The 17,746-nt window shown below is 43.8% G+C and overlaps 1 protein-coding gene across 1 annotated transcript; it reads left to right on the forward strand.

The window, feature by feature from the left end:
• Positions 1-1,622: 1,622 nt before the first annotated feature.
• Positions 1,623-16,098, forward strand: thbs4b (thrombospondin 4b). The gene is made up of 22 exons (XM_019890203.1): positions 1,623-1,828; positions 5,525-5,722; positions 6,472-6,725; positions 6,801-6,903; positions 7,467-7,549; positions 7,625-7,676; positions 7,742-7,893; positions 8,630-8,767; positions 8,926-9,003; positions 9,080-9,232; positions 9,327-9,431; positions 9,576-9,683; positions 9,757-9,916; positions 10,958-11,076; positions 11,456-11,508; positions 11,831-12,024; positions 13,091-13,269; positions 13,449-13,497; positions 13,600-13,796; positions 14,345-14,517; positions 14,708-14,847; positions 15,461-16,098. The coding sequence occupies exons 1-22, from the start codon at positions 1,750-1,752 to the stop codon at positions 15,517-15,519; spliced, it is 2,826 nt and encodes a 941-aa protein (XP_019745762.1). The 5' UTR covers positions 1,623-1,749; the 3' UTR covers positions 15,520-16,098.
• The last annotated feature ends 1,648 nt before the right edge of the window (positions 16,099-17,746 follow it).

The raw sequence follows: 17,746 nt of genomic DNA on the forward strand, positions 1-17,746 counted from the left end.
TGTGTGTGTGTGTGTGTGTGTGTGTGTGTGTGTGTGTGTGTGTGTGTGTCCAACTGATTATCTTATCCACGTTTCCACATGCTGTCACTCTTTAAAAGGACCTCATCCCAGACACTTCTTTTGAGGATTCCATCATTATTGACCCAGTGGCCAAAGTCATGAACATGAGACCCAAATAAAATACTTTTGTTTTTTTTAAAGCTTCCCACGCAGAACACCTGTGGGAGACATGCGGGGAAAGTATGACTCATCTTATTCGACTGTTTATTCTTCTGTTAGAAACGTCATTAGACGAATTCAGGGACGGCAGTTTTTTTATGTTGCCTTTGCACACCTAATTAGTCAATGGGATAAAATGTCAAGGCTTGAAAACTGTGACTTTTTCAATCCGGTCTGTGGCCGAGCTTGCAACACATTTTACTTCCTTAAAAATAACATTTTCCACTTTGAAATGTATCGAATTAGAACATACCATTCCAGCCCCTGTGCGCCTTTAACTAATTCACTCCCGTGAAGCTTTAGATTTGTCAAATATGTTTTTCAGCAGGTAGGTGTGGAGGAGGCTCTTGAAAAAAACAAAGAGTTTAGGGTTCAATCTTAGCATGCCACGTCGATGATGCGGCATCAAAATGGCAACATGTTGAAAATTAGATTTGGTGAGTTGACACTTCACTCTCGAAGCTTGTATGTATAGCATAGACAGATTTGGCTGGATGTGACACCGTCTGTCCACCAGGCCAGTCCGTGAACAGACAGAGATTGGTCGGTCTGATGTTTCCGGCTCGCGCTTTTCTTGTCATAGATGAAACGGATTTACAGTAGACTAGAGCTAAAACTAGAGCTAGACAAGGCTAAAACAAGGCATCAATGTGGCGGCCATTTTGACAGCAGCGATGTTCCCATCACAGCTCATGGAAAACATGGACATTAGCTTAGCATCGCCAAAAGTAAGCAGCTCAAAGGTAGAGACCTATTCATATCTATAGCTTTTTTTGGGGGGGGGGGGCGCTAGTTGTGTACACATTTCACAAACATGCTCTTTTTGATACAGTCATTTTTTTTTCTAAAGCCTTTATTTATGGAATCTACTCCTCACAGAAGTGAAAAAAGTGAGCGCTAACCTCGTAGCTCATGATTGCAACCAGATGCACGCCATTATCTTCCCCCAAGCACCAACAATGTAAGTTTTGAAAAACGTTTATATTTATTTACAAACAATATTGTACTGTATTGGGTGTTTTTAGGCCATGAAAAAAAAAGTACTTGGATGAAACTGGCAGGCGGCTCTAATTGATGAATTAGTTGTGTTATCACTATTTATTTATATATATTTTTAAACAAGCCTAAAGTCAATGTCCTCTGAGACTTTTTCACCTTTTGACAGACTTCCTGACGACCTGGAGGCGGTCTTGTTAAGACCTGGCCTAATTTGCGAACTTTTCCTTGTGGGGATGGCGTGAAGAATGAGTGGGTGTGCAGACACACGGGCCGAGGTGTCAAGAACTATCGGCTATTTTCCAGGAACCCGCTGCAAGCAGTCTAAACACCCGCAGCCGCAGTCAAAAACCGAGGCCGAGCCGTCTGCGTGGACTTCAGTCCGTCACTCCTTCTTCGCATGTGGTGGTCTTTACAAAAAAAAAAAGGGGGGTTTGAGTTCTGCTCCTCCTCCTCCTTCCCTGAGTGGGACTCCTCTCACCATCTTCCATCAGACACTTGTGAGCCGAAAGTTGGACGCGGGACGCCGACAAGATGGGTCGGTGGAGCGCGACGATCGTGGCCTCGCAGCTTTTGCTTCAACTGTGCACGTACGTGAGAGCCCAAGCTTTAGGTGAGTGATGAGTCATTTATGCGCTCGACTCGTGTTACCTTTTGATTTGATTTTAACTGCCTCACTTTCGACAACGTGACGGCAAAAGAAAGGTCGAGCCGCTGCGCCGGCGTGTGCTCGAACCCACTTTTGTTTGATTTCATTGCATTATGGATGAAGCACAGCCCTGCAAGGGAGGGAAAAAAAGGAATATGATATGAAGGAACGGCCAACACACAAGGAATTATACATGATGTTTGAAAAGGGAAACAAATTCCTTCGAGTTTCAAATCTCCTAGCTGCAGTGAAACAGTCTTTTTTTTTTTCTTGTTTTATTTAAACATTTGCTCTCGGCTCAGTTTCACACATGGAAGTGATCAGCCACAATCTGATGGTGACCATGCAGGTCACACACACACACACACACACACACACACACACACACACACACACACACACACACACACACACATGCATGCACACACTTAAAACTCAGCGTGTGGGAGAGAAAAATTGCAGTTTACATGTAAAAGAAGCCCAGACTGAAAAATCGGGGTGAATTTGAGCATTTCTTTCCCTTGCCATCACCAGTCGGCAAAGGCACGATGGCCGGATGTCTCCCAAGATTACCCTGAGGAATTATTCTGTGGTGTGGAGGGGGTGGGGGGTGCGTTAATGGTGATTCTTCCTCCCAGATCTGCTTGAAGAATTATCGGCAAGTGTAAATGCTGAACCTATTCGGTGTTTACCATGGCAAATCCTTTGTGCGGTCAACACCGAGTTGGGCCAAGCCACTGACATACCAACACTCTGCCCAAACTTTAAACCTTGTGATCGAAAGTCAACAAAGGCCTAATTATCAAATACCTGTAAAAGATTTAACTGTGGTGGGTGCGTCGAATGATATTTGCGCTTTTCGGATCAATGCGACAGTTGTAAATGTCGGATTGCTCCCAAAATCCTTCTGTGTGGTGGCACTGACTCGTTAAAACGGGTTTAACATCTACGATTGTCAGTCCCAACTGTTTCGGGGAGAAAGAATTAGTACACCGCACACCACAGTAAATATGACTTCTAACACACCCCCAACACCACAAAATAATCACTCACAGTAATCGATGAGTCAGCCTTTGCCGAATTTGATCAGAGCCGTTAATCAACCTCAGACTCTTAGAACCATTTGAGACGCTTTGTCTCCCGGTCCCGCGGCGCACTTTAACGTCAACGATTTCGTTTTTCAATGTGGCTCTTTTGAACAGGAATTTTGAGGAGTTTTAAGTCCAAGAGAGGACAAAACGGCTGCTTACAGTTTATGAGCTTGCTTACAAATCCCCCGAGTGAATGATGGGCTACCTTTCAGGCGTTCATGAATGACGAAAAGTCCATCAAGTCCAATAAACATTCCGACGTTGTCCATCATTCCCCTCTTGGAATCTGCAGACTTTCAGTCCGGGACCGTTTCATGTGAAATGATCCATTCCGTGTGTGATGTTAATGGATGAATATTGACGCCGCACTGGGAGCTGACGTTAATAACGCTCAAACTGACTTTTTGGCTGTGGAACAAACAAACACTTCATGCGCCTGGCCCCGCACTTGCAAACATTTTTATTATTCTATCAATTCTTGCTGAAGTGCACTTTGGTTTTTTTTACGCAATTACAAGGCCCTGATGAAAGGCTCTCATCAGCGGAGCCTCGGAGAGGTTGATACTTTTGACGTCGATGTTTTGTTCATCCCATAGGAAATCATGGAATATAATCAGTATTTTTTCTTCAAAATGATTTACAAAGATGTCAATAGCTGCCTGAATACAATGCGTCTGTGGTGAACATTCAGCTGAACATTTCGTTTCAACCTATCAAGGCGAGTGGAAGCCATGAGACATAGTTCAGCGCCAGTCGTGTACAATGTTTTGTTGTTTGGGAAGGTACAGCTCATAGTTTTAGTATGATTTATTCCGTGTTTAGCACAGCACACTGGAGTACAAGATATTTGCGGGAGACAAGGACCCGTGCTAGCCCAAGAATAACAAAAATTCACATGTACTTGATGTCCATTATAATTGTGTTACCTATAAAAAAATAAAATTAAAATAATAATTTGACAAAAAGGGGGGTAACCCCCCCCTAAAAAAAGTGCTTTCCACCCAAAATTGTATGCATATTTATGCAGAGAGACATTTCACTGTATCAGTTAGCCAGGCATTTATTCATGTATTTATTTTTGACTAATTCAAGAGCATCATTTTGATAAAAATTCTCAACAGGCTACGCAGTAATTTACTTTTCACGTTTTAATAAAAAAATAAATAAAAAATACTGCACCAGTCAGCCTACGGATGTTGTCACTTTTGTACAAATTGTGATTTAAAATTTTTTTTTTTTTTAGAAATTCTTACTAATTTCTCACTTGGCTGAGCAGTTCCACCATTATTCATTTCTGTAACTTTTCCATTTCAAAAATGTAACTCTTCTGTCATTGCAAAGTAATTTTTTTGTTGTTGCATAAATGATTCCTAAATTGTTAAAGAGTTGCCCAAATGAATGACTCTCTCGTGGAAATGACGTAATAGGCAGTCTGCTTATTTTGGGCGGCAATGAGGCGAGTGCGAAGTAGGGTCGAGGGACAATTTTGGCAGAGCATTTGGGGGGCGATTTTGGCGGCTAGCGATAAAGGGTCTCCGCCGTCTGCTTTTCGGCTGCTTATGCATTAATGATGTGTGCAGATGGCGGCCCACACACACATGCACGCAACGTCCTCGAGTGGCTTGGCCCGCTGCTTAGACACAATATTAAAGGATAAAGTGCGAGCTCAAGTGCACTCCGTCTGCCATTTTTCACCACGATGGCGTTGAAAATGTCTCCTCGCATTCATATTCAGATGCGAATCACACGACATCACGCGTCAACGGTCTTCTCATGCACTTTGGAGCGACAGCATTCTCTTCTGGTTTGTTTGATCCTGAAATCCCCTTTTGATATTTGCCGTTCACGTATCTCGAAGCCACAGAGGTTTTTTTTTTGTCGAAAATATATCGTTAGCTTAGTAGCGCTAGCTTCCTCACACGCTTTGGACACAAAACCCAACAAGTTCAACCAACGAATCGACAAAGACAAAAAGAAAACCTTTTTTTTTCATTCAAGAACATGAGTAAACAAAATTGATTTGGGCAATTATGCTATTAGGCTAACGAGATCTTATTTTCTACAGAAAGATGGATTTTAAAACGAATTTTGAAAGGTTTTCAATCAAAAAAGTGTCTTTTCGGGAAATAAGTATCGATGTAATTACAGCATTAGGCAGGGGCATTTTAGAGCTTGGACAAAAAAAAAAAAGTTTTTTTCTATCTGCTCTTTCCGTAATTTGTGAAAGTGTTTTGTTCGGGTTGAATTGTGTGGCAGGGATATTTTAGGGCTTTAACTACAAACCTTTCTTATTCCTTTGTTAGATGTTTTCATAACATTTTTAAGCTTGCTTATTTGTGTTTGTTGAAATACTTTTACTGTATGTTTGAAGCGTGTTGGAATACGCTTCAATGTGAGATTTGGGTATGGGAGGGGCACTGTAAGTCTCCAACTTTTTATGATGTGTTTACATTTTTTTGGGGGTGTGGGCGTGGTGCAGGGCATATATGTGTTGAAATCGTGTGATTGAATCAATATCATGATGTAGATGACAGATTTTCAATTTTTTTTTCCCTTTGCTTATGAACAGTGTATGATCTGCTCACCTCCCCCGACTGCCTGCCTGACCTGCTGCAGGGCGGTCTAGTGGAGCAGGGGGCCAACGAGGCCTTCATCCTGGCCACCTTCAAACTGCAGCCCAAGACTGGCACGACCGTGTTTGGTCTGTACAACCCGCGGGACAACAGCAAGTACTTTGAATTCACCGTGATGGGCAAACTCAACAAAGGTAGACATGAATCCCCTGTCTAAATTTCCTTTTTTTTTTAACTGACCCAAGTTCCCTGATTGATTCTGAAAAATAACCGTGGATTCATCTATGAATCGTAGCACCCCTGTTGTTCGTGCAGCCACGGTTAGCAACAGACACAAACAAATGTGGCATCTTTGCAGTTTGTAACCATTCAGAAATAAGCATTGATGGCGTGTTTATTAATGCAAATGTGCCAACTTTACTGCGGCGCACATCATAAATGAATCAGAGCGCTGAATAAGCGTTACATAACTGCGATCAAGCATGCATGGATGCCCTTTGTGACTTTAATTATCATATAAACCTTTAATGCTGATGTTGTGTCCGGGCAAACGGCTTACACGGACAGAAATGCAATGCTACTTATTTCCATAGATCTCATTTATACGCTGGGTTTTTTTTTCTCCCCTCAGTGTGTCGAGGCTTGCATAGAAGTCACTTTTCAAATCATAAGCTATCAAGTTTACATTGATTACGTCACATCTGAAATGATTACACAATAATTTTGTTGCAATTTATGTGCTTTCAGCCCCACATCTGCGTTGCGTATCAATTGTCATTTGTTCCCAATGTTTTTTTTTCCACATTAAAATGGCATTGTGCACAGCAGATAGTGCTGCATCCACTTTGTCAAGTGACTCAGACCGCGATTTTCATTTTTCTTGTTTCATCTTCTCAATCCTGACTTGTTTACTTCACCCCACTCCGTTTGCTGTTGCCCTTAGCCGTGTTGCGCTACCTGCGCACCGACAAGAGGACGAGCTCGGTGACCTTCAACAATCTGGTGCTGGCAGACGGCAACGTCCACAAACTGTTGTTCCACCTGAGGGGTCTTCAGCAAACGGGCGGTCCGGGTGGGCTGGAGCTACATCTGGACTGCAAGCTGGTGGAGACGGTGCGCGATCTCCCTGCCGCCTTCCAGGGTCTGCCGCCCGGCTACGGAATGGTGGAGCTGAAGACCATGCTGAACAAAGATCAAGTGGGTGAAACCCTACCTGACCCTAAATAATGATTCTGGATGCTTTATAGATGACCCACTAATATATTTCAACAGGAAGGCTTACACGAGCTCAAGCTGGTGGTCGGAGACACCTTTGAGAATGTTGCGGCTTTGCAAGACTGCCATTTCCAGCAAAGAGACTCCGTGCAAACCCTGGGTAAAACGATGACAAAAACCTAACCCAAGCTCTACACTCTTAAAACTAGCCCAAATTGAGTGAAATAGCTAACCAAGCGCTGGGTATAAAAGGGACCGAGCTCATGCTGGGTTATTGATTGCACATTGGGTTGAGGATTTGACCCTGCATGTTGGGTCAAGATTTCAATCTAACAAGGGCTCAAAACTACCCCATACTGATGAGTTAAAGCCACGAAGAAATGGGTTAGCAGGTTACCATCACCCAACCGTGGGTGATAGTAACCCAGTCTGCTCAAAATCCACATCGAGTCGGTTTGGAAACAACCCAGCTTTTTTTTTTTTTTGGTGTGTGGGTGTGGCTGACCCCTAATCATAAACCCCAACTCTTAATCCTTGAACCCGGCCCAACGCTAACCTCAACCCAGCTAATCCCCAACCTTTTTATATATATAACATCTCAAAGTGCTTTTCCTGCCCCTATCCACGAAAGGGTTGACATTTGTCTCTTGACGCCCTCTGAATTGAAACCGAGCAACCCCAACCCCCAATTTATCGCTTTGTCAAACATGATCTTGCCTTCAGGCGTCAACACCAAGCAGCTCTCCAATCAGATGATGGAGTTGACCAAGGTACTCAACGAGCTGAAAGACATCCTCATCCAGCAGGTAAGACCTTCTTGAGTCCTCAGAGACCCGTTGGCACCTCTCCTTGTTTGACCTACTAATCCGAAACTTTTGCAGGTCAAAGAGACCTCCTTCCTCACCAACACTATTTCTGAGTGTCAGGCTTGCGGTAAGACCACCGCCGACCACTATCAAGTTGTGGCGTTCAATTGAAACAATGATTGTCATCCGAAGGTCTGGGCGGTACCGAAGTGGTGAAGCCGAGGTGCGGCCCCGGCGTGTGTTTCCGCGACGGCACGTGCCGGGAGACGGCGGACGGCGTGGAGTGCGGGCCTTGTCCCGACGGCTACACGGGAGACGGCTTCAACTGCGATGACGTGGACGAGGTACCTTATCGCCGTCGCCTTTCGTGGCACTCCACGGAAGGGATGCAAATGAGCCGCCCTTGACCTTGACCTTCAACGAATAAAAGCCCGCTCGGCTATTTTGTCCGCCCGCTAATGAATATTGCACGTGTACCGGGCCAGAACAATTAGGCGCTGTAGCGTGTGTAAGGCGAGGACGCGCGAGGCGCAAAATTAACATTTAGCCTCATTAAAATCCACATTGTTTACAAGGGCGCCTGCAGTTGAATGGGATTTGTTTTTAATCAAAACACATTGAGTGGGTTGAGGGTGACTCGACACAGATGATAAATGACATAAATTATCACTATAAAGCGTCAGTGACAACTTAATTATCCTTACACAATTTAGAGTTTAAATGCAAAGACGATTTTATTTATTTTTTTTTAATTAAAGGTGATACTGTTGCAGAATGATCGCACGAAACACAATTTAGAGTTAAAATGCAAAGACGATTTTTTTTTTTTTTTAAATTAAAGGTGATACTGTTGCAGAATGATCGCACGAGTAACTGAGGAATTAACAGTACCTTTATGCAGATGACCTCATTTTGTCGGGGCTTCACGGTAATTCTCAGCTAACTACACCCGATTTTCATCAAAGTATAACAAAATGAAATAGCATCTAAAGAAAGCGAGCGTGATCTACGACTCTGCGGAGTTCATGAGTTTCACAGTGCGGTGGTGCTTCCTTCAAAGCTGCCTATCGTTTCTTGCAGTGCCAGTTCAACCCTTGCTTCCCGGGAGTCAAATGCGTGAACACGGCCCCGGGCTTCCGATGCGACGCCTGCCCGCTGGGCTACACCGGCCTGCCAATGGAGGGCGTAGGAGCACTCTTCGCCCAAACCAACAAACAGGTACATAATGCCATAACAGGTGGGTCGGTCACTCAGTCAGTTTGATTGTTAGCTAGCTAGCAAAGTTGCTATCCAGTCCCCTACTGAGCTCAAAAGTCTGTCAGCGGGGGTCCACCGGTTTCGGATGATAAATGTCTCGATTTTGCGTCTTCTTTCAGGTGTGTGACGACATCGACGAATGCAAAGGACCAAACAATGGCGGCTGCGCGGCTAATTCCATCTGTCAAAACTCGGAGGTGAGGCTTCACGTGACCGCCGCGGTATCTTGCACGGCAGCAAACGTGGAAGCAAATGTGACCCCCCCCCCCGCAGGGCTCCTACCACTGCGGCAGCTGCAAGACGGGCTTCACGGACGACCAGGTGGAAGGCTGCAAACCCGAGATCAGCTGCGCTAACAGCCTGACCAACCCTTGCGATGTCAACGCGCACTGCGTGGCCGAGAGGGACGGATCTGTCTCCTGCCAGGTATTGCCTGCTTGCTTTTGAACGTATTTCATATGAACATACATGTCAACCATCACCAGCATTCACGCTAAAGTATCGTTTGCTGTCTTCTTAGTGTGGAATCGGCTGGGCCGGAAACGGATTCCTGTGCGGGAAGGACACCGACATTGATGGATATCCGGACGAGAAACTCAAGTGTAAGGACCCCTCATGTAAAAAGGTAATTTTAACCAATCTGGCCAAATGCCAACCCGACTCACCGACCGACTGCCTACCAAACAAACGCAAATGCTCTTCCTGACTTGTATGTAAAAAAAATAATAATAAAATTCTTTTTTTTTTTTCTTTTTTGTCGTCTTAATAGGACAACTGCGTCTTCGTTCCAAACTCTGGCCAAGAGGACGCCGACCGAGACGGGCAGGGAGACGCCTGCGACGAGGACGCAGACGGCGACGGCATTCCCAACGAGCAGGTTCGGCATTCTCAACGCAAACGGCCTCTCGTACGTTTCATCCGACCGGACGCTTTGACGCTTTGCGTTTCAGGACAACTGCTGGTTGAAGCCCAACGTGGACCAAAGGAACAGTGACAAGGACACGCACGGCGACGCCTGCGACAACTGCCGTCTGGTGGAAAACCCGGACCAGAGGGACACGGACGGCGATGGCAAAGGCGACGCCTGCGACGACGACATGGACGGCGACGGTAACCCAGGGCGTCGCAAATGTTTTGCGCCCGGGAGATGCTTTTTTTTTAATAATCCTCATGTCACTTAAACATATCTACTACTGTATGTGTAACTCTAAACGGCATCGGAATTATTATCATCAAATAATATTTGATTAAATATGCATTCATGGTCATCAGCTTATGTGCGTTGCTTCCACTAACAACATGGCTGTGAACAGAGAGGTGTTAAACAATATTATACTTGGCAATTTTTCAAACCCCTCTTTTTTCTTTTTTTCATCAACAGTGACAAGCGACTTTAATTCTTGCTCAGAAACAGAAAACATGACAGAGCTCGAAATGTCACAACCACAACATCGCTTTTAATTGAACTTTAGGAGCAGTAATTAGTTTTGTATGGTTAGTGGTGCACCAGTCACCATCAAGGCCTACCTACGTACGTTTAAAAATGATAGAAAGGGATTACTTATTTGACAGGAAGCCCCAAGCTACAGCTCAGGGACCCCAGTTTGAGAACCACTCGAGTACGCAAAAGAGAGACACGCGACGTCACCGCCAACAATGACGTTGGAGTTGCATAAGCAGCACTGGGATATTTTTAGCTTTTACGTGACATTAGGACGATTGGCGCGTCTGCCTCGTCTGACCCCAAAGTGAACAGCGTGATGACGTCTCGGAAGCCCCGCGGCGCTCGAAATACTTCCACCTCCGTTGCATCTTTATGACCTTTATGGTGCCGATGCCGCCGGCGGATGCGAGAATTCAACATTAAAAAGAGAAGACAAAGTATGCTTCGGGTGCGGCGCAACAGTATGTCCTAGTGGTCATTTTTCAAATTGCATCCTTCTTCCACTCAGATGTGGAATTGCTTCAAAAACAAAAATACAAACGATCATCATCTCGCTACGAAACGATAAGACTTAAATTGAAAGCAAGACAAAATATTTAAAATACACACACGGTTTGAATAGAAACAACACATGACGATGTGTATGTTCGGATAACTGCAACTGACACGATTGATCGATTGACTGGTGGGTATCTGTTCATCATCAGGCCTGAAAAACTTCCTGGACAACTGCCAGCACGTGAAGAACCCAGACCAGCTGGACCGAGATGGTGACGGCGTGGGAGACGCGTGTGACAGCTGCCCCGACATCCCCAACCCCAACCAGGTCGGCCGCTCAAGCCACACACTCTGTATTATTGAGGAAATAATTATCAGGTCGGGGAAAAACAGACACGCGAGAAGGGAAATGACTTCCAAAATAACACGCAAACCTTTGTGAGACGGGGTTTCTGTATTCTAATTTGTTATGCAAATGAATCGCTGCTCAGGATTCATTTTTTAGGAAACTGTAAAATAATGATAAAAATGGATATTGTGAAGCAAAAACACATTACTGCATAGGAGTACATTTTAAAACGCAACTAAAATGTTTATTTTTCCCAAAATGAGTCACAGCTCTGTATTACCTATCAATAGCATATTTCAAAATAGAGCTTGCGTACAGTCCGCGGGCAGAATTTCACACCCTTGTGCTCTACTTTCAGTCTGATGTTGACAACGACCTTGTGGGCGACTCATGTGACACAAACCAGGACAGGTAAGTCAAAAGGATTTTTTCAATTGAACTGTTTATCATAATTCAGTGGCTCTCAAAACTGTTTCTCTCTATACCACCTAAAAAAAAAAAAATGGAGTTTCCACCTATCACCGTCAATACCAACATGAAAATATAGTAGTGTAGTAGGCCCAAGTGTTCAGGGAAAACAATAGGAATAAAAAGGCTTTGGATTTTAAGCGCATGCGACATTCTGTACATTTTTAACATTAAAACTTCACTTGAATAGAAGAAAATAAATCAAACTGTACTTTTGAAAAACTGTTTTATTATTCTCCTAAAAACATGTCTTCTTCCTGTGTAGCGATGGCGACGGCCACCAGGACACCAAGGACAACTGCCCCTTTGTGATCAACAGCTCGCAGCTGGACACCGACAAAGACGGCCTGGGCGACGAGTGCGACGATGACGACGACAACGACGGCATCCCCGACGTCAAGCCGCCCGGACCCGACAACTGCAGGCTGGTTCCCAACCCGGAGCAAATCGATAAAAACAGTACGTCGTGGAACAGTCCAACGAAACGTTTCCGGTTCGTGTCACTTTCGCAAAAATCATCGTCGCGAGCAATTTGGGCTCTCGTCTAAAAGCCACGCAAAGGCCTGCCTTGTGAAATTTTGTCAGGTGACATTAAGAGCAATTTTAGACTTTGGCAAAAAGGTCTTTCATTTTCACCCACTTATGACTCATGCTGAGTCTCGAGGCTCAAATTTTGGAGAGTAGGAAGCGAGACTGTAAGAGCAGGCGGCAAAAGTCTTTGCAGAGCAGAGCAAAATCATACAAAATGTCCCCAGAACATTTCACATGATCAATCAATAATATTTGATGTAAAATCACGAATCAAAGAATAGAACAAATACTGAGTGCAGGAAAAGTATGTAACAAAATACACACTGAATATTATACAATCAATGACACAGATAGATTAAAAAGAATAAAATGTCAATTAAAAATATGTGGAAACATATGCACAAATACTATCATTTAAAAAAAAATACATATAAAATATCTGGGGGGAAAAAAAATCAACTTCATAATGAGCATGCTTTTTTTTTCAATTATTTGCTGTAAAAAGGAAGTCATTAAAAAAATACATATAAAATATCTGGGGGGGAAAAAAATCAACTTCATAATGAGCATGCTGCTTTTTTTTTCAATTATTTGCTGTAAAAAGGAAGGAAAAAAAAAAACAATCCATGTAAAAAGTGCGAAACATCGAACTGAACCGACAATGCTTCCAAATCTGAATTCAAAGCAAAGAGAAAGTGGAGAAAAGCAGTTAAAAGTGTCAAGACCTTGTAACAAAAGGACCATTCTAAGCAAATTGATGAGCTATCAATAACAATTATATAGCTTGCCAGCATACGCGCACGCGATAATTACATCCCTCCCCTTCTCATCCAATAATCCGTCCCGTCGGGAGAGATTCTGGGAAGGATGCAGGCTGGACGAAGCGCTAATAAATGAGCATCAAAATTACACTGCGGTCATGAAGCAGATAACAATGGAGTCCAAATAAGAAATTCAAAGAAATAAACGTCACTTGCAAATCTTTCATCCTCAGATGACGGCGTGGGCGACATATGCGAGTCCGACTTCGACCAGGACAAAATTGTCGACCAGATCGACAACTGCCCCGAAAACGCGGAGGTGACTCTGACCGATTTCAGGGCCTTCCAGACGGTGGTGCTGGACCCCGAAGGCGACGCTCAGATTGACCCCAACTGGGTGGTCCTCAACCAGGTCGGAAGAATTCAAAATCAATGCTCCTCAGAACTAACCAGCCGCTAAAAACGTTATCATAAAAGTAACATACAATAAATAAAATGCAAAACTTCAATGGGACCTGAACAAAAACAATGACCCCTGCGTCATGCATCGGAAAAATGGCGATATTGAGCAGATCTTTGCTCCTCCCTCAGGGAATGGAAATCGTCCAGACCATGAACAGCGATCCCGGTCTGGCTGTGGGTAAGACAGTGTTTCTCAAAGTTTCACCAAAGATGTAACGCCCTTTTAAAAAAAAAAAAGAAAGAAAATTCGAAAATTATTTCTCGGTGCTCTCGACTTGAGGTTACACGGCCTTCAGCGGCGTTGACTTTGAGGGGACATTCCACGTCAACACGGTGACGGACGACGACTACGCCGGCTTCATCTTTGGCTACCAGGACTCCTCGTCCTTCTACGTGGTCATGTGGAAGCAGACGGAGCAGACGTACTGGCAGGCCACGCCCTTCCGAGCCGTGGCCGAACCCGGCATACAGCTCAAGGTGACCGCTTTTAACCCCAACCTGTTTATGACCTCGGCCAAGTACGTCATTAGTTACTTAGCTTGCTAGCGAGTACGAGCTGGCTGACTATCTAGTTGGTTATTTAGTTATTTTAGCTAGCTCATTAGTCGGTTGGCTCACTGGTGAGTTATTTTGTTCGTTGGTTGGGTAATTGGCACATTATTTGGTTAGCTACTGAGATGGATGGCTAGCCGGTGGAATACTTGGTTGGTCGGGAGCTCATTCATTCATTTGTTTAACAGGTGACTAGTTAATTAGCTACATGATTGATTGGTACTTTTCAAAGTTAGTTGGATTGTTAGTTGCCAAGCCGTAAGGACCCGGGGAGTTTACCACCGACCCGTCATAAATTTCAAATCTAATGAAACGACTCCTTAATCTTTGAACAGGCCCAAAACATAATGGCAAAATGGGATCGTGTTTGCAGAGCAATAGTGTCATCTAGAGGCCTTTTAACTATATTGCAAAGACCTCTCCCCCTCCACCGCCTCCCTCCCCACCTCTCTCTCTCTACCTCTCTCCGCCAGGCCGTGAAATCCCGATCTGGGCCAGGGGAGCATCTGAGGAACTCCCTGTGGCACACCGGGGACACCCAAGACCAGGTACGCCTCCTGTGGAAGGACCCCCGCAACGTGGGCTGGAAGGACAAAGTGTCCTACCGCTGGTACCTGCAGCACCGCCCACAGGTTGGATACATCAGGTAATGAATGTTTTTTTTTTTTCTTTAATGCTCCTGTGCATCTGTATTGATCCTCTGATGGATGCTGCTGTTTTGGTTAGCAACAGAGCACAACCTAATAAATCAATCCGAAAAGTAGAGATCTGAGTCTTATATCTTCCTCGTGTTGAAAGACACTGAATTAATCTCTTTGTTCTTGGGGTCACGACAGGGCCCGCTTCTACGAGGGTTCTGATCTGGTGGCCGACTCGGGCGTGACTATCGACACGACCATGAGAGGGGGCCGACTCGGCGTCTTCTGTTTCTCACAGGAAAATATCATCTGGTCCAATCTGAGATACCGCTGCAATGGTAAGCAGAAGTTTAATTAGTTAATTGCTTCTCACCAACCGTTTGTTGGTAAAGCGAGAACGTTTTTATTCGAGAGGAGACTGAGGGCAACAATAAACATTATCCACATTATATACACTCCATAGTCTCCAGTTAGCTGTCGTGTGCCATTGTATTTCTGCCTATAATCCACTCTTGAGTAAAAAAATGTCTCCTTACTGAGAAATAAGTCCAATGGGGGTTTATCCTGTACGCTACTGTGATATACTCCACAGCCGCCACACTGCTGCAGTGGTCCATTGCTTTGGTGCCCTCAGTCTCCTCGTGAATGAAATGTCTCCTTCCCAAGGAATAAATACGACTGTCCGTACTCGTTAACGCTAAACCATTCTAAAACTTTCATAGTCTTCACTTTGCAAAACGAAAGGTTGTCATGCTGCCCACAGTCTCCTCTTGGATATCATGTCTCTTTAAGAAGGAATGATTACATGTGAGCCTTATTGTCCACTTCTGTTGTTATTCGTTACCACTGAACCATTCTAAAAGCTCCACATTCTCCACTTTGCTGAAGAAATAGGTTGTCCTCAGTCTCCTCTTGGACAAAAACGTGAGATCTTCTTTTTCTTCTTGTCAGATACCATCCCCGAGGACTTCCAAGAGTTCAGCACTCAGCACGGCATTGATGCCATCTAAAAGAAGACATTGCATGTGTGCGTGAGTGTGCGCGCGTGTAAGAGTGTGAGACAGTTGGTGTGTGTGAGTGTCTATGTATGCATTTTTGTGTACATTTTAGTGCCAGAGCCATGTCCTTGTACTGTATGTGAATCATTTAAGCGATAACATTCGATGTGTTACAACACAAACTACAATTTAGAATTCAATGACACGTTTACTATGATGGCACATAATCATTTCATGCATCGTAGTTTTTTAAATTTTGATTAAATATGATGCGTTTTATAATAAGCAACATTGTTGCTACCCTGCAATAAATGGGACATATTTATGTATACTGGTGCTATTACAACATAACCCCAAAATACAAAGGTTCTTTTTTCTTTATGTGGGTGTGTGGGTGGGTGGTTGCAATTATTAACCCCTTTGTTCCTTTTGGCAGGTGTAAATGGATCAAGTGTGGCAATTTGCATGTTCTACATAACGCTCCAATTTCTGCCTCACACGACAGCATACAAAGTGGAGAATTATGTCCGTCGATTTTCTTGTGCAGTAGGGGGCGCCCTTTTCCAATAAAACACTGCCTCATAATGTCCACCAACGCGTCAGACCAATTGATATAATTTAATATTTGGCTCCACGGCATTGTAGTAAATACAGTACATTTGACAAATGTCACATATTCCGAATCATGTCAAATGAATGGCGATATATGGCAAGTATTCAGAATCTTTCCGCATTTCTGAAACTACAGTATTCCAAATATTTAGCTCGTTGCGTGTGTTGAGACTACAGTGGTAAAAAAAAAAAAAAGTTTCCATTGGGAAATTCCAAATACTGTGAAGACATTTTAGAAAGCCGCCTCATCTTTACAGTACAAGTATGATACGATTGCACAGCATCAAGTATTACACGAAAGTACTGCAGCTGCATTATGAAACCACTTCGGTACAGTTTCATAATTCCAGACGACTTGGTAACGTTCATGTTCTTTCGGTGCGCAGCGAGAACAGAACGACAGTGATTGGCTTTTAACGTCGCGTTCCCTCGCTGGAGCCATCTGGCTAATCAGCCTCTGTCTCGCCATTGTTCAGACACCGTCGCTCTCTCAGACGAGCGTGGGAGGAAGTGCTAGACAAAATGGTCGGTGAGTGTCAAAATAACCGAGAGAACATCTCGTTTTCGATTTAATTATGCCTTCTGAACATGTCCATCAAACCCACACTGAGGAAGATTCACTTTTTTTTTTTTTTTTTTTGTTTGGTCATTACGAGACTGCTAGAACTCGTTTTCACTTTGCTCAACGCGAATTAGAATTACGGCGGTCCCGAAACGTTTAGATATTTTATAAATAATGGTTTGTATGTTTTATAAATCTCTCAAATTCGGACCAAAATGATATCATGAAACGTAATTTAGTGAGTATTGTAATTGTTTTTAAAGCTTTCACATTGTTTTTTGCATTGCCAAACAGGAGCAAGGATACGGTGGCCCAAAAGGGTCTAAAGCGATTAAAATTACCAACTGACGCGCCCCGTGTCGTTTGTCAGCGTGAACCGGTAACATATGAGAGGAAATGCAATCTCTTAATACTTATTTGTCAATTCCTCTTTTTCCACCAACTACGCATCATTTGGTAAGAAACATCTCGGAATCAAGATCGTTTGCTCCACTTTTTGCTCTTGTGTCATAATACGCAGCGTAGTATAGTAGTGCTCTTGTTTTGGTTTAACTGACGTGAACGATATACAGTACATACGAAGGATCCTTCGCTTTTGCTTTGGCGTTTTTGTCTATATATCAAAATAAATTTAGAATATTCTTCCATCTTTACCTACACTTGTGAATAGTTTTTTTGCGTGTCAACATAGAGTGGCTTGATTGTTACGCACAATTCTTGTGATGCACTAGTAGTTAACTGGCTGCTAGCGTGCTGCCTCATTCCTGTAAAAGCTAATTGAGAAAAACACACAACTATGCCACTTTGTCTTTTTTTTCCCCCCTAGAGTTCATCAACTTGCATAACGACAATTCATGACCACTTCGGACAAATGGTGCCACAGATGGCGAGAGGCGGTGAATCACCTCTTTCCCCCCACTTCAGACACCGAAGTCGGCGTGTTGATTAAATAAACCTCCCACCTGAAAGCGCAGACAAAAGGCTACGCTTTTAACGTCCATCCAAGCACCTGCTCTCGAGCCTCAATAGCTCTAAAAATAGTCGCTAGTATCACACTGTGAACCG

The sequence above is a fragment of the Hippocampus comes genome, unplaced genomic scaffold (genome assembly GCF_001891065.2).
Source record: "Hippocampus comes isolate QL1 unplaced genomic scaffold, H_comes_QL1_v1.1 scaffold185, whole genome shotgun sequence".
NCBI classification, from domain to species: Eukaryota; Metazoa; Chordata; class Actinopteri; order Syngnathiformes; family Syngnathidae; genus Hippocampus; species Hippocampus comes.

Bases quoted from the DNA above. Each gene is read 5' to 3' on its own strand.
- thbs4b (XM_019890203.1), top strand. From the start codon at position 1,750: ATGGGTCGGTGGAGCGCGACGATCGTGGCCTCGCAGCTTTTGCTTCAA. The intron at 11,077-11,455 runs GTCGGCCGCTCA...CTCTACTTTCAG, and splicing joins ACATCCCCAACCCCAACCAG to TCTGATGTTGACAACGACCT. The intron at 12,025-13,090 runs GTACGTCGTGGA...TTTCATCCTCAG, and splicing joins GGAGCAAATCGATAAAAACA to ATGACGGCGTGGGCGACATA.